The 16,109-nt window shown below is 44.5% G+C and overlaps 1 protein-coding gene across 1 annotated transcript in view; it reads left to right on the top strand.

Annotated features, from left to right (window-relative positions):
- The first annotated feature begins 13,612 nt into the window (after positions 1-13,612).
- The window catches only part of LOC134351113 (WW domain-binding protein 1-like), a 43,356-nt gene continuing 40,859 nt past the window's right edge, over positions 13,613-16,109 (top strand). The window contains exon 1 of the mRNA XM_063057202.1: positions 13,613-13,790. Within this exon, the coding sequence (XP_062913272.1) occupies positions 13,707-13,790 (84 nt within the window). The 5' untranslated portion in view covers positions 13,613-13,706. The remainder of the gene's footprint in view (positions 13,791-16,109) is intronic.

Here is a 16,109-nt window from a genome sequence, read left to right as displayed (position 1 = left end):
TCTGAAACCCGATCAAAGAAAAACATCAAACCTCACTCTCTATGCGCAAAGCAAAAACAAATTGCCCAAAGTGCAATAAAAAAATGAGTGACAAACACAGAATATAAAACACAGAAGCTTCCAGGCATATTCAGCAGGTGTCCAACCTGGTGAGACGAAGGAGGGGCCAGGCCCGGAGTCACCCCATAGTGCCCGGAACCTCGAAGTGTTACAAACTAATCCCTCTAACATGAAGTCTAACAGGAGGCGGATCAAATGGCCTGCAGCTAACATGACTTCACTGTGGAAGCAGTTTGATGAAGATGTTAACCAAATTCTGGAGGCAACGGCGAAGGGAGGAGTTGATAGGAAGCTGCAAGCCATGACAATTATTGTCAGTATCACCCAGTGGAGGCTGGTTGTAGGGGATTCGCAGCCCGTTCCTTAGTTAGAGCCTTCAGCATTTTGGGCATCAAGGGAGAGAGGAAGAGGAGAGCCATCCGCAGTACCACCGATGCGGCAGAGAGGGCCTCAAGATGGCTGTGGTTCAAAAGAGGGGAGCCATGGAGTCATAAGTAGCTAGCCATCTGGACACAAGCTGGGGTCTGATCAGCCCCGGCTGGGTCACCTGGAGGAGGTTGTATGATGTTGAAAGACCCGAAACACCCGATGATTCCAGGAACATCACTGAAGATGTGTCCAGAAGCAGCAATAGATGTATGTACACAGTTCAGCTCAGTATTCAGAAGCAGAATCAGGTTTATTATCACTTGCACGTGTCGTGAAATTTGTTAACATCTGCAGCAGTTCAATGCAATACATAATACAGGGGGGGGGGGGGAATAATAAATAAATAAATAAATAAATAAATTGCAGTATATCTATACGCATATTGAATAGATTAAAAATCATGCAAAAACTGGAAATAATATATATTTAAAAAGTGAGGTGGTGTCCAAGGGTTCAATGTCCATTTAGGAATCGGATGGCAGAGGGGAAGAAGCTGTTCCTGAATCGCTGAGTGTGTGCCTTCAGGTTTCTGTATCTCCTACCTGATGGTAACAGTGAGAAAAGGGCATGCCCTGGGTGCTGGAGGTCCTTAATAATGGACGCTGCCTTTCTGAGACACTGCTCCTTGAAGATGTCCTGAGTACTTTGTAGACTAGTACCCAAGATGGAGCCGAGTAAATTTACAACCCTCAGCAGCTTCTTTCTGTCCTGTGCAGTAGCCCCTCCATACCAGACAGTGATGCAGCCTGTCAGAACACTCTGCACAGTACATTTATAGAAGTTTTTGAATGTTACATTTATAGAAGTTTTTGAATGTATGAAGAGATACCAAATCTCTTCAAACTCCTAATGAAGTATAGTCGCTGTCTTGCCTTCTTTATATCTACATTGATATGTTGGGACCAGGTTAGATCCTCAGAGATCTTGACACCCAGGAACTTGAAACTGCACTTCTGATGCCTCTACAATGATTGGCATATGTTCCTTCATCTGACCCTTCCTGGAGTCCTCAATCAACACTTTCATCTTACTGACGTTGAGTGCCAGGTTTTTGCTGGACACCATTCCACTAGTTGGTATATCTCACTCCTGTACGCTCTCTCGTCTCCATCTGAGATTCTACCAACAATGGTTGTATCGTCAGCAAATTTATAGATGGTATTTGAGCTATGCCTAGCCACACAGTCATGGGGTGTAGAGAGAGTAGAGCAGTGGGCTAAGCACACACCCCCGAGGTGCGCCAGTGTTGATCGTCAGCGAGGAGGAGATGTTATCACCAATCCGCACAGATTGTGGTATTCCAGTTAGGAAGCCGAGGATCCAATTGCAGAGGGACGTACAAAGGCCCAAGTTCTGTAACTTTTCAATCAGGATTGTGGGAATGATGGTGTTGAATTCTGAGCTATAGTCGATGAACAGCATCCTGACATAGGTGTTTGTATTGTCCAGGTGGTCTAAGGCTGTGCCAAGAGCCATTGAGATTGTATCTGCCATTAACCTATTGTGGAGATAGGCAAATTGCCATGGGTCCAGGTCCTTGCTGAGGCAGGAGTTCAGTCTAGTCATGACCAACCTCTCAAAGCATTTCATCACTGTCGATATGAGTGCTACAGGGCGATAGTCATTAAGGCAGCTCACATTATTCTTCTTAGGCACTGGTATAATTGTTGCCTTTTTGAAGCCAGTGGGAACTTCCACCCAAAGCAGTGAGAGGTTGAAAATGTCCTTGAGTTGGCTGGCACAAGTTTTCAGAGCCTTACCAGATATTCCATCGGGACCTTCCGCCTTGCGAGGGTTCACCCTCTTTAAAGACAACCTAACTTCGGCTTCCGAGACAGAGATCACAGGGTCACCGGGTGCAGCAGGGATCTTCACAGCTGTAGTTATAGTCTTCCTTTCAAAGCAGGCATAGAAGGCATTGAGTTCATCTGGTAGTGAAGCATCACTGCTATTCATGCTACCAGGTTTCATTTTGCAGGAAGTAATGTCTTGGCAACCCTGCCAGAGTTGTCATACATCCGATGTCGCCTCCAGCCTCGTTATCTGCAGGCTATCCCAATCAAAATCGCCCAAACTAGCAACACAAAAAGGAGCAATCAGAAACCAGAAACACATCGTAACGTAACTCACAGAGTCCAACCACAGACCGTGTTGATTAAACCCTGCCCAAGACCCAGGACTCCAGCACCAACGAGAGAGAGAGAGAGACCATTAGAATGCAGGGACCTACCTCTGGCAGCAGCGAGCGAGAGGCTGGTAGACGGCGTTGAATATCCACCTGCCTTCTGCACTCGTCTCAATGATTTCAGTCTTCCTCGGCACTTTAATTGGTATAGGTTTAGGGTGAGAAAGGAAAGATTTAAAACTGATCTGAGGATACCCTTTTCCCACACAGAGGATGCTGCATATATGGACGAGATGCCAGGTAGGGGCAGGCACAATTAAAACTTTTAAAATACATTTAGGGCAGCACGGTAGAATAATAGTGAGAGTAGCACTTGGCGTGGGTTTCCTCCAGGTGCTCTGGTTTCTTCCCACATTCCAAAGCCATAAAGTAACACAAAATACTCTGCAGATGCTGGGGTCAAAGCAACACTCACAACACACTGGAGGAACTCAGCAGGTCGGGCAGCATCCGTGGAAACGATCAGTCAATGTTTCGGGCCGGAACCCTTCGTCCTGACGTACCTGACCTGCTGAGTTCCTCCAGCTTGTTGTGAGTGTTGCCAAAGCCATAACAGTTAGTTAGTAAGGGCTAGTAAGCTGAGAGCATACTGTGTCGGGCACTGGAAACACGGCAACACTTGCTGACTGCCCCAGCACAATGCTCAGACTGTGTTGGTCATTGACTGTATACCTAATAAATCAAGCTAATCTTTATCTCTATCAGTCATGGGGCATCTTGGTAAGGGCTGAGCAGCAAAGTGTGGTGAACCTGAGAGAACCTGAGGCTTCTCCCGTATATATAACCCCGACAACTTATGTTCTCAGTATTATTTATTTACTTTTTTTGTATTTGCATAATTTGTCTTCTTTTACACATTGTTTGTTTGTCAGACCTTGTGTGGAGTTTTTCATTGATTCTATTGGATTTCTTTGTTTTACTGTGAATGCCTGCAAGCCTTCGTGTGTGGTTTGGCTACGAAGCCCCGGCAGATCCATTTCTACTGACAGGAAAATGGGAAAAGACAGGTTACTGGCACCTTAAAACCAGCCCCATGTTGTACTGCCCTGGCTTGTGTGTCTACCTGGCGAGGCGCAACACCCACGGTCAACCTCAACCATCGGAGGGCCTCAAGTTCCCGTTATCTTTATTACTATTACACTGTTTACACCTTGAGCTCCAAGCGAGCAAGCGATTTCATTCCATCCTGATGTATAGCACGAGACTAATCTGAATCGGAATTATAACATCATTATAACACGAGAATTTCATTAGATCCTGATATATTCCACTAGACTAATCTGAATCTGAATTATAACATCATCATAACACGAGAATTTCACTAGATCCTGATATATTCCACTAGACTAATCTGAACCTGAATTATAACATCATTATAACACGAGAATTTCATTTCATCCTGATGTATACCACTAGACTAATCTGAATCAGAATTATAACATCATTATAACACTAGAATTTCATTCCATCCTGATATGATTTATACTTTATACTTTTATATTTCATACTTTATTATTGCCAAACAATTGTTACTAGAACGTACAATCATCACAGCGATATTTGATTCTGCCCTTCCCACTCCCTGGATTACAAATATTAAATATTAAAAATAGTTTTAAAAATTTAAATTATAAATCATAAATAGAAAAATGGGAAGTAAGGTAGTGCAAAAAAACCGAGAGGCAGGTCCGGATATTTGGAGGGTACGGCCCAGATCCAGGTCAGGATCCGTTCAGCAGTCTTATCGCAGTTGGAAAGAAGCTGTTCCCAAATCTGGCCGTACGAGTCTTCAAGACTATATACCATTAGACTAATCTGAATCAGAATTATAACATCATTATAATGCAAGAATTTCATTCCATCTTGATATATACCACTAGACTAATCTGAATCAGAATTATAACATCATTATAACACTAGAATTTCATTCCATCTTGATATATACCACTAGACTAATGGGAATCAGAATTATAACATCATTATAACACTAGAATTTCGTTCCATCTTGATATATACCACTAGACTAATCTGAATCAGAATTATAACATCATTATAACGCAAGAATTTCATTCCATCCTAATATATAGCACAAGACTAATCTGAATCTGAATTATATGCTATAAATGTACGAGGATTAATCCAGTCGAGTGTGAAATTGCGGAACAATCTTGCACGCAATTCAGAAAGGTAATCAGTCCCAAATGGAGCTTACTACTGTCCAAAGTTCAAAGTACATTTATTATCAAAATATGTATAAATCACTGCAACCTTGAGATTTATCTGCTTACAAGCAGCCACAAAACACAAAAACCGAAAGAATCCAATAAAAAAAAGACCAACACCCAATGTGCAGAGAGGAAAAGAAGAAACAAATTATGCAAGCAGTAACATCAAGCATTGGTGTTCAGGACAAAAGTGAGTCCAGAGACCTGGAGCCTGGAGCAGTGGGAGCAGGCCCAGACCTCAGTCACAGTTCACCACACAGCACCGCGGGACAAATTGGCGTGAAGCTCGCAGGCACGAAGCCTGGTGCAGTTGCATCAGGACTGTTACATGCTCAAGGAGATCTGTTTTTTTTGTGAGAATGATGTAATGGTCTTTTGGAGGTCACCTGCTGTGATTTTCCCGCCGATGTGAGGTCACATGATGTCATGTGCCCCGTGACTGTATAAGGGTCAACCCAGGTGATGCAGTTGTTTTTTGAGTTTGTAGGTTTCCAGGTAGAACTTGTTGTATCTCCATTTCTGTTGTATGTTTGTTTTTGGTGACGCAGTTTCATTTTTAAAACACTTGTGCTTTCTGTTGCAAGATACCATTATTATTTGGATTGGAAATTTTTGCCAGATGTGTTGATTTACTCAATTCCAACATTCGAAGGGAGAGTGAAGAATTCATCGAAGTGCAGGATCGAAAGATTGAGAGAAGTCGGCATCGTTTGGCAGTTTAATAAAGGATCGACCTTATTGAGTCTTCGTTGGAGTAGCAACCTGCATCGAGATAACTCTTGCCAAAAGAGCAATGAGTTCATGCAAAGGTGTGCTCTCTCTCTCGAAAGGAATTTAAGGTCAGTCGATTTAAACTGTTTATTTTCGGCATCGGGAATCCCGTGGACAGAACCAGCAGTAAAGTTGCGTCTATGAAGAAATCCTTCTCCGGAGAAGTCTCTCCCAATTGAACGTGTAAATCTGTTGGACTTTCGAAGTTATCACTTTAAGAACCATATCTGACTGTATCGCTTTAAGAACTGTTTTCACATTTAACGCTTTAAGCACCAGAGCAGAGTGAGGAGTTGGTGAACGGCTGCATATCTGTTAACTTCTGGTTAAAGTTTTCATTTGTTTTTTTTCCCCTTATCGTTTATTGGTGTTTAATAAATGTTTGGTTATTTTTATATAACCTGTCTCAATTGATATTCATTGTTGTGTTTACGTTACAGGACACAGTCAGAGCAATTTCAGGCCTGCAAATTATTCCATGTATCATTCAGCATTGCTGTCTAATGATTAGGACATTCTGAGAAGATTTTTACAAGCAATATCACAAAATATTAACTAAAGTAAAAGATCTTGTCGAAGTACATCTATGTTACCGTATTCTAACTTCAAATTTATTTTCTTGTAGACGTTTACAAAGATTCAAGACTCGGTGACTAGTGGGGTACCGCAAGGCTCAGTGCTGGGACCCCAGTTGTTTACAATATATATTAATGACTTGGATGAGGGAATTAAATGCAGCATCTCCAAGTTTGCGGATGACACGAAGCTGGGTGGCAGTGTTAGCAGTGAGGAGGATGCTAAGAGGATGCAGGGTGACTTGGATAGGTTGGGTGAGTGGGCAAACTCATGGCAGATGCAATTTAATGTGGATAAATGTGAAGTTATCCACTTTGGTGGCAAAAATAGGAAAACAGATTATTATCTGAATGGTGGCCGATTAGGAAAAGGGGAGGTGCAACGAGACCTGGGTGTCATTATACAACAGTCATTGAAAGTGGGCATGCAGGTACAGCAGGCGGTGAAAAAGGCGAACGGTATGCTGGCATTTATAGCGAGAGGATTCGAGTACAGGAGCAGGGAGGTACTACTGCAGTTGTACAAGGCCTTGGTGAGACCACACCTGGAGTATTGTGTGCAGTTTTGGTCCCCTAATCTGAGGAAAGACATCCTTGCCATAGAGGGAGTACAAAGAAGGTTCACCAGATTGATTCCTGGGATGGCAGGTCTTTCATATGAAGAAAGACTGGATGAACTGGGCTTGTACTCGTTGGAATTTAGAAGATTGAGGGGGGATCTGATTGAAACGTATAAGATCCTAAAGGGATTGGACAGGCTAGATGCGGGAAGATTGTTCCCGATGTTGGGGAGGTCTAGAACGAGGGGTCACAGTTTGAGGATAGAGGGGAAGCCTTTTAGGACCGAGGTTAGGAAAAACTTCTTCACACAGAGAGTGGTGAATCTGTGGAATTCTCTGCCACAGCAAACTGTTGAGGCCAGTTCATTAGCTATGTTTAAAAGGAAGTTAGATATGGCCCTTGTGGCTACAGGGGTCACGGGGTATGGAGGGAAGGCTGGGTTCTGAGTTGGATGATCAGCCATGATCATAATAAATGGCGGTGCAGGCTCGAAGGGCTGAATGGCCTACTCCTGCACCTATTTTCTATGTTTCTATGTTTCTATGTTTCTATTATCAAAGTATACATACGGAACCTAACTCTGAGATCCATCCTCCCTCAGACATCCACAAAACAAAGAAACACCATGGAACCCGTTCAAAGCAAACATCACACAGCCAACATGTGAAAAGAGAACAAATCACGCAAACTGCAAAAAAAAAACGAGCGAATAACACACAGAATACTAAACATAAAAGTAAATAAATAACACTGAGAACATAAGTTGTAGAATTCTTGAAGGTGAGTCTGTACATTGTGGAATCAGTTGAGTGTTGAGGAGAGTGAAGTTATCCATACTGGTTCAGGAGCCTGATCATTCAGGGATAATAACTGTTCCTGAACCTGGTGGTGTGGGACCTGATGGTTCAGGGGTAATAACTGTTCCTGAACCTGGTGGTGTGGGACCTGATGATTGAGGGGTAATAACTGTTCCTGAACCTGGTGGTGTGGGACCTGATGGTTGAGGGGTAATAACTGTTCCTGAACCTGGTGGTGTGGGACCTGATGGTTGAGAGGTAATAACTGTTCCTGAACCTGGTGGTGTGGGACCTGATGGTTGAGGGGTAATAACTGTTCCTGAACCTGGTGGTGTGGGACCTGATGGTTGAGGGGTAATAACTGTTCCTGAACCTGGTGTTGTGAGACCTGATGGTTGAGGGGTAATAACTGTTCCTGAACCTGGTGGTGTGGGACCTGATGGTTGTAGGCTAATAGCTGTTGATGAACCTGGTGGTGTGGGACCTGATGGTTGTAGGGTAATAGCTGTTCCTGAACCTGGTGGTGTGGGACCTGATGGTTGTAGAGTAATAACTGTTCCTGAACCTGGTGGTGTGGGACCTGATGGTTGAGGGGTAATAACTGTTCCTGAACCTGGTGGTGTGGGACCTGATGGTTGAGGGGTAATAACTGTTCCTGAACCTGGTGTTGTGAGACCTGATGGTTGAGGGGTAATAACTGTTCCTGAACCTGGTGGTGTGGGACCTGATGGTTGTAGGCTAATAGCTGTTGATGAACCTGGTGGTGTGGGAACTGATGGTTGTAGGGTAATAACTGCTCCTGAACCTGGTGGTGTGGGACCTGATGGTTGTAGGGTAATAACTGTCCCTGAACCTGGTGGTGTGGGACCTGATGGTTGTAGGGTAATAACTGTTCCTGAACCTGGAGGTGTGGGACCTGATGGTTGAGGAGTAATAACTGTTCCTGAACCTGGTGGTGTGGGACCTGATGGTTGTAGGGTAATAGCTGTTCCTGAACCTGGTGGTGTGGGACCTGATGGTTGTAGGGTAATAACTGTCCCTGAACCTGGTGGTGTGGGACCTGATGGTTGTAGGGTAATAACTGTTCCTGAACCTGGAGGTGTGGGACCTGATGGTTGAGGGGTAATAACTGTTCCTGAACCTGGTGGTGTGGGACCTGATGGTTGAGGGGTAATAGCTGTTCCTGAACCTGGTGGTGTGGGACCTGATGGTTGTAGGGTAATAACTGTTCCTGAACCTGGTGGTGGGGAACCTGATGGTTGTAGGGTAATAAATGTTCCTGAACCTGGTGGCGTGGGACCTGATGGTTGTAGGGTAATAACTGTTCCTGAACCTGGTGTTGTGGGACCTGATGGTTGTAGGGTAATAAATGTTCCTGAACCTGGTGGCGTGGGACCTATTGAAACAGCACCTATGACCAGGAAGACAAGCATCTCTGCATTCTCCTGTCAAAGTAACTGGAGTTTGTAAAGCACAAGGAATGAAAGAATTAAGCTTTCTGTTTCTATACAGGATCTATAGCATTGACTGTGATCCCAAAGTACATCCCAGCTTCAAATGGTGTGAGGCAGAAGATCATGCACAAAACCTCGCCTTGGCCCAGTGCTTTTGCCAGTAAATTTCATTCAACAGCATGGTCATTCCTTGTGGAATGGTGAAGGAAGATTAAGAATAGCACTGAAACAGAAGCCAAGTACAAACGGTAATAGTAAATGGGGGGTGTCCAGAGTGACACACACACACACATACACACACAAAATACTGGAGGAACTCAGCGGATCAGGCAGCATCCATGGAGAGGAACAAAGAGTAGATGTTTTGGGCCAAAACCTGATAAGAGTGCACCTGGTATTATGTGTGTGTTCAAGCCTTTGCATCTTCTGCCTGACTGGGGAGGGGTGGAGAGAGAAAAGAAGTTGTCCATTGTGGGAGGGGTCTTTGGCTGCTTACCCAAAGCAGTGGGAAGTGCAGAGTAAATGGATGGGGCAACAGCATACATGTGCATGTGGCCAGTGTGCCTGCGTGTGTAAATTTAAAATAACTAGATACTTTGAGAGCAGTTTTGACTCCTTATCTGACCTGCACCCAGACCATAACCCTCTATACCTCTCCTGTTGTATTCTGATGTTTTTAATCCTAGGTTCCTTTGGAAGTCAAGAAAGAGGCACAAAACCTGTTGCTTCACAATTGTTTCATTAAGTGGTAATAGAAGAAAGAGAATTGGAAATGGACAGTGACAGGAGTCTAGGAATAAAGAGGGAAGGAAGGGAAAGAATAAAGACTCTAAAAATGGCAAGGCATCATTTTCAGCTGTTTTTATACCGTAGATAAAAACATTCCATTCAAATTTGTAGATAAGAGTTAACCAATGAGCTAGTCCCTATTCAAATAATGCAATACCCAGAGAAGCTTCTGAATCATACAAACAACTGTAACCACTAGGGGCACACTTGCATATACATACTGTGACCACTAAGAAACATACTGAACCGATACTAGCAAGTAATTGTTAAGCTGCAAAATAAAAGGTCAATTGTACAGTCTAATCCAGTCTCCCATCCATGAACATTATCTAAATTTCTCTTCAATATTGAAATTGAACTTGCATCCACACTTCCACTGGCAACTATTTTCACACTTGCAATACCCTCTGGTGAGGAAGATCCCCCTCATGTTCCCCTTAAACTTTTCACCTTTCACCATTGACCCATGTCCTCAATGACCTCTTGTGCAACATCTTTAGGTATCTTCCTCAAATTGCTGAGGAGAAAGCAGGCACTCTCCACCCGAGGTCTACCTGAAGCAAAATGAACATCAGCAGCAAGGTATGATAGAGAAGAGCCCAGGGACCCGGTGAAATGTTGACCAAGCAGTCTGGCAATCCGGAGACACGAGGGACTGCCGATGATGGAATCTAGAGCAATACACAAGATTCACGAGTGATCCAGCAGGTCAGGCAGCATCTGTGGAGAGAAATGGCTCTGGTATAAGGTCTATCTATACTTCTTGCTGCCTCAGCAAAGCTGCCAGCGTATTCAAAGACTCTAGCCACCCCAGACATTCTCCTTTCTTCCCTCTTCCATTCAGGGAGAAGATACAAAAACCTGAACATATGGACCACCGAGCTTCTACCCTGCTGTTGTAAGACTATTGAATAATAAGATAAGATGGAGCCTTGACCTCACAATCAACTTTGTTCTAGTCTTGCACCTTGTTGTCTGCCTGCACTGCACTTTCTCGGTAGCTGTTACACTTTATTCTGCATTCGTTATTGTTTTACCTTGTTCTGCCTCAATGCACTGTGTAATGATTTGATCTGCATTAACAGTATGCAAGACAATCTTTTCCCTGTACCTTGGTATATGTGAAAAAGGAACCAAATGGATTCTATTTCACTCAAAATGTCAACTGTCTATTCACCTTACTCTCTGACCCAGGGACAACTGGAGGCGACTAAGCTCAAGGAACACGATTTGGTGGAGGAGAGTCCCGGGACTTGGCTACTGTGGGCCCAGCAACCCGGCTCCAGGCCTAGGATAGCTGGAGGAGACCATGTAGCAGCCTACTGAACTTAGGGACAAGCGATAGTGGCCAATGACATACCGTTAAGCGTTTACCATCCTTAGACACGCCGGTTATTTGATTTAAGCCAAAACTCTCAGGAATATGACCCAAATTGCATTCATCACCAAATCATGACCATTGCCTGTGTTATTAAAAACAAGGTCTGACCGGTAATCAGCCCCAAGGCAATGGATCTCACTAAATTCCACTTTGAGAAAAACATTTTCTAACAAAAGTTGACTTTAAAAAATTGTGCAGACATGATCCCTCTCGCACTTGAATTATTTACTAGCACCTTTTTTACTGAATCCTAAAAATTATCTTCACTACAGCAGACTCGAAGTCAAATTGAGACATAATCAAATCAGAACACTCAGCTCAGGTAGCAGAGCAAAGAGAAGCAGTTAATGTTTCAGCCCATCATTTCAGAGTTCATGTTTCTTGCTGAACTGTGGTGTCCTGTCTACAATTCTGGGCGGAGATTAACTGCATATTTTTCCAGCACATCTGTTTTCATCTTCCCCCGGCTGATGAGAGTTCTCCTGGTCCATGCCCACCAGATTTTGCATTCAGTAGATCACCTTTAGGAAATTCCGCCAGTTCATACAAGATCCCATTACGTACTCACACTCCCTGTCAGCATTTCAAAGGAATTACTCCTTCACTGTTCCCTGGCTCACCTTTCCCTGCTCAACAACCATTGCCAGTTCTGTCACTTTATGCAACTGCAAGATTTACAGTGCCTACACTTTCAGCTTTTCCCTTCCCACCATCCAGGGACCCAAACAGTTTTCTCCTTCCATTCAAGCAGCAATTCACCTGAAATTCTTCCAGTCTATGGGCCACATTTAGACCATAATACTATTTCACTGTCTGATTTGATATACATGTGAAAAATAGATTTGAATCTGAGGGGAATCTCATTGAAGCCTATTGAATCTTGAAAGTCTTAGAGAGAGTGACAAAGGAAGTGTAAGACACTCCTTCCCTCCGCTAGCCTGCAGGTCACCCTTGGACAAGGTGTAGCACCTGATTAGCTCCTCGATCAGGGTCACATGAAGTTACGGGAGCAGGTGGTGGATGGTCGTATGAGCAGCTGGTGCATATCACAAGTCCTGGTTATGTGACCACTGACGCCAGACGGACAATCTCTGAAGAGTATTGGTAATGGCTGGGGTCACCTGTCTTTTAAAGACACTGCCCAGAAGAAGGCAATGGCAAATCACTTCTATATAAAAATTTGCCAAGAACAATCATGGTCATTGAAACCATGACTGTTCTTGGCAAAGTTTTCTACAGAAGTGGTTTGCCATTGCCTTCTTCTGGGCAGTGTCTTCCAAGATTGATGATTGCCTACATCATATAACACTACACATAATGATGATGTTATACAACGTGGTATGTAAGGATGATGTCATATGCCACGGCATACAATGATGATGAGATAGAGTGGAAGTGGAGAGGATGTTTCTAATAGTGGGGGAGTCTAGGACCAGGGAGCACAGCAGAATAGAAGAGCATCTCTTTAGAACAGAGATTAGTTGAATTTCTTGAGCTAGAGGGTGGTGAATCTGTGGAACTCATTGCCACAGAGGGCAGCAGAGGAAGAGATTGATGGGTTCTTGATTGGTAATGGAGTTAGGGTCAGAAGGCAGGAGAATGGGGTTAAAGAGATAAATCAGCCAGGATGGAACGGCAGATCAGACTCAGTGGGCTGAATAACCTAATTCTGCTCCTATGCCTTATGATCTAATTGGAGGAATGTAAGGGGGGGGGGTGTGATTTAGAGGTAACTTCTTTACACAGACTGTTGGGTGCATGGAACACTGGCGGGGTGGTAGTAGAGGCAGATACATTTGGGACATTTAAGAGACTCAGATAGGCACGTGGATGATAGAAAAACGTTGGTCTATTCGGGAGGGACGTGTTCGATTTATTTTGGATTAGTTCAAAAGGTCAATACAATATCGTGGGTGGAAATGCCTGTACTGTTCTATATTCTATGTAAAACTATTGTGTTGACACAGATTAAGATCTGAATAAAATACATACTGGAAATGAACGGAAGAATTTGTAAACTCCTGTCGAGAGTGTGTGTGATAAACATTCCAAGAGATCTGCGTCAGACCTTTTCTAATCTGTTTAATACTTTTAAAAAAACCCTAAAAATGTTAATAGCAGTTTATTTGTATGCGGTTCAGCCGAAACGGCCGAGCAAAGAAACTCAATAAAGTTGTTGAAACTTTCCGAAAAGTCTCCGGGAAAAGTTCTCCTGCCATGATGGATATGTGTTGCATCCAATAGTAAGTACCAGGGCGGGACGAACGACCTCGGGTTAGCCAATAGATAACGAGTAAACGCAAAGGTGGGGCTAAAACGCTCATGAATGATGGTGAAGTGAGCCAATGGCACAGCAGGGGGAGAAGGCAGCTGGCCTATCGGGTGTGGAGATTGGGGTGTCGCTGGCGGTTAGGGCGGCGGAGGCTCGAAGGGAAATTGGGAAATAAATGAACGGTGACGGCGGCCGTGCGCCCGAGAAATGGCGAAGATGATCATCGGCTTCTTCCTCTTCATCTCGCCGGCCTTTCCCGTCGGACCGTCGGGAATGGAGCTGCACGCCGAGGTAGGAGCGCGGCGGAACGAGCCCTTGGCGGCGCGTTGGGAAAGCGGGAGGCTTCAGCGGCCCGATTAGGCCGCGTGTGGAGGCAGTGTTTGAAGGAGGGTCGCGACCGGGCGGCTCGATTGGTCCCGGGCCTCGGCTCTCAACCACTGTCCTCACCCGCTTTGGGTCCGGGAGAAAATCTGCCCAAGTTTGTCCCGAGTTTAAAGGACTGCTGACGTGATGTGACATCGGAAGCGAGCTGGAGCGGAAAGTGCTCAGTCCCACTGGGGGCAGCAGCACACTCTGTGGGCGTAAATATTTATCAAAAGTTATAACCTGTTGTCAAAATGCTGCATTTTCTCTAAAGTGAGCAGAATCTTGTTTGTCTTTTTATTCCAATTGTCACCACCACTGGTAAATAGAGATGAAACATCCGAATCAATGAAGAAATGGGGGTGGATTTCTGTATTGAAAAAGTTTATGGTATGAATCAGAATCGGGTTTAATATCACCGGCATATGTGGTGAAATGTACTCTTTGTGGCAGTAGTACAATACATTAAAAATGAATTACAGTAAATATATATGTTAAATAGTTCAAAAATGAAAAAAATAAGTAGTTATGTGTTCATGGGTTCAGTGACCATTCAGAAATCGGATGGCAGAGGGGAAGAAGCAGTTCCTGAATCGTTGAGTGTGTGTCTTCAGGCTCCTGTATCTCCTTCCCAATGGCAACAATGAGAAGAGGGCACGTCCTCCGTGATGCGGGTCCTTCATGATAGATGCTGCCTGCCTCCTTTGAGGCATCGCTCCTTAAAGGTGCCCTGGATACTATGGAGGGTAGTGCCAATGATGGAGCTGACTAATTTTACAGCTCTGTGCAGCTTACTTCTATCCTGTGCAGTAGCCCTCCTCCCCCGCCATACCTGAAGGCAATGCAGCCAGTTATATTGCTCTTCAAGTACATCAACAGAAATTTGTGAGTGTCTTTGACAATGCCAAGTCTCCTCAAACTCCAAATGAAATATAGCTGCTGTTGTGCCTTCCTTGTAGCAGTATTGATATGTTGGGCCTAGGATAGATCTTGAAATTGCTCACTCTTTCCACATCTGACCCCTCTATGATGACTGTTCTGTGTTCCCTCATCTTACCCATTCTGTAGTCCAAAGTCCCTTTGTTGGTCTTACTGACGTTGAGTGCAGGGTTGTTGCTGTGACTCCAGTCATCTAGCTGATCTGTCTCTCTTACGTACGCCCACTCGTCACCATCTGAATTCTGCCAACAATAGTTGTGTTGTCAGCAAAGATCAATTAAGAAATGGGTGAGGGGTGGATACCTGTTTTGGAAAAAGTTTATGGCATGAAATTGACTATTATAAAGAGTGAGGAGAGTAGATCTAATAGTGATCTCTAGTACCAAGAAGCTTCTTCCATCAAGAGATAGCAGATGATGGAATCGAGAGAAGAAAGATAAATTGATTTTGAACTCACGAGAGAGCAGAGGCCATCAACTTTTTTGCTGTTGATGTTCCTGTAGCAGGCAATTTCTTTTTTACAAGGTCGAGTTGCTAACTTGACATTCAACCCGCACGGATCGAAAGCGTGCCGGGGAGCCGGCTGGATTCGAACTCGGGAGCCTTTGCTCCAAAGTCTGGCGCTGGTGCCACTACGCCACCAGCCGGCATGGTGGAATCGGGAGCAGCAAATAATCGGCTGGGAGAACTGTGTGTCAAGCAGCGGGAGATGTCAGGACTGATGTAGGTTTTCAATGGGGGTGCTTTGACAGCTTTTTCCCCCTCCCACAAAATGGTCCTGAACCTACTGAGTTCATCCAGTAATTGCTTTGTAAATATATCATCGAGTAGGATCGGCGGTGGTTGATGTATGGAAAGGCTGCTTCCTGTGGTTTGGAAGCCCAAAGGTCACTCAGAAGTTGAGGCCCGATGGGCAGTGCCCGGGATCTGCGAGGCCACTGTGAAAGTTGGAATCCTGACACTGGCTCATCCACTGGAATCCCAGAGGCAGCCTGTCCTGAGGTTGGAGGACTGAGTGTGAGCTGGTGGGAGGGGGGAAGGAAAGGGGCTTGTTTACTGTGTTGTTGCCTGTGTTGTTCTGTGAACATTGTGGGCATGGAATGTGCCGGACATTTACGGGCTGCCCCCAGCACATCCTTGGGTTGTGTTGGTTGTTAACACAAACATCATATTTCACTATGTTTCGATGTGATAAGTGGCTCTGTGGCTTCTCTTTCTCCTTCTCATTCTGGATTTAGTGTTGTATAATGAACCGGATTTGATAAGGGAACTCGAGGTGAAGGAGCCATTAGGAGGTAGTGACCGTAA

Source organism: Mobula hypostoma, chromosome 8, assembly GCF_963921235.1.
Source record: "Mobula hypostoma chromosome 8, sMobHyp1.1, whole genome shotgun sequence".
Taxonomy (NCBI): Eukaryota; Metazoa; Chordata; class Chondrichthyes; order Myliobatiformes; family Myliobatidae; genus Mobula; species Mobula hypostoma.
Note: the sequence above shows the minus strand (reverse complement) of the source record. Positions and strands in the feature narration are given on the sequence as shown.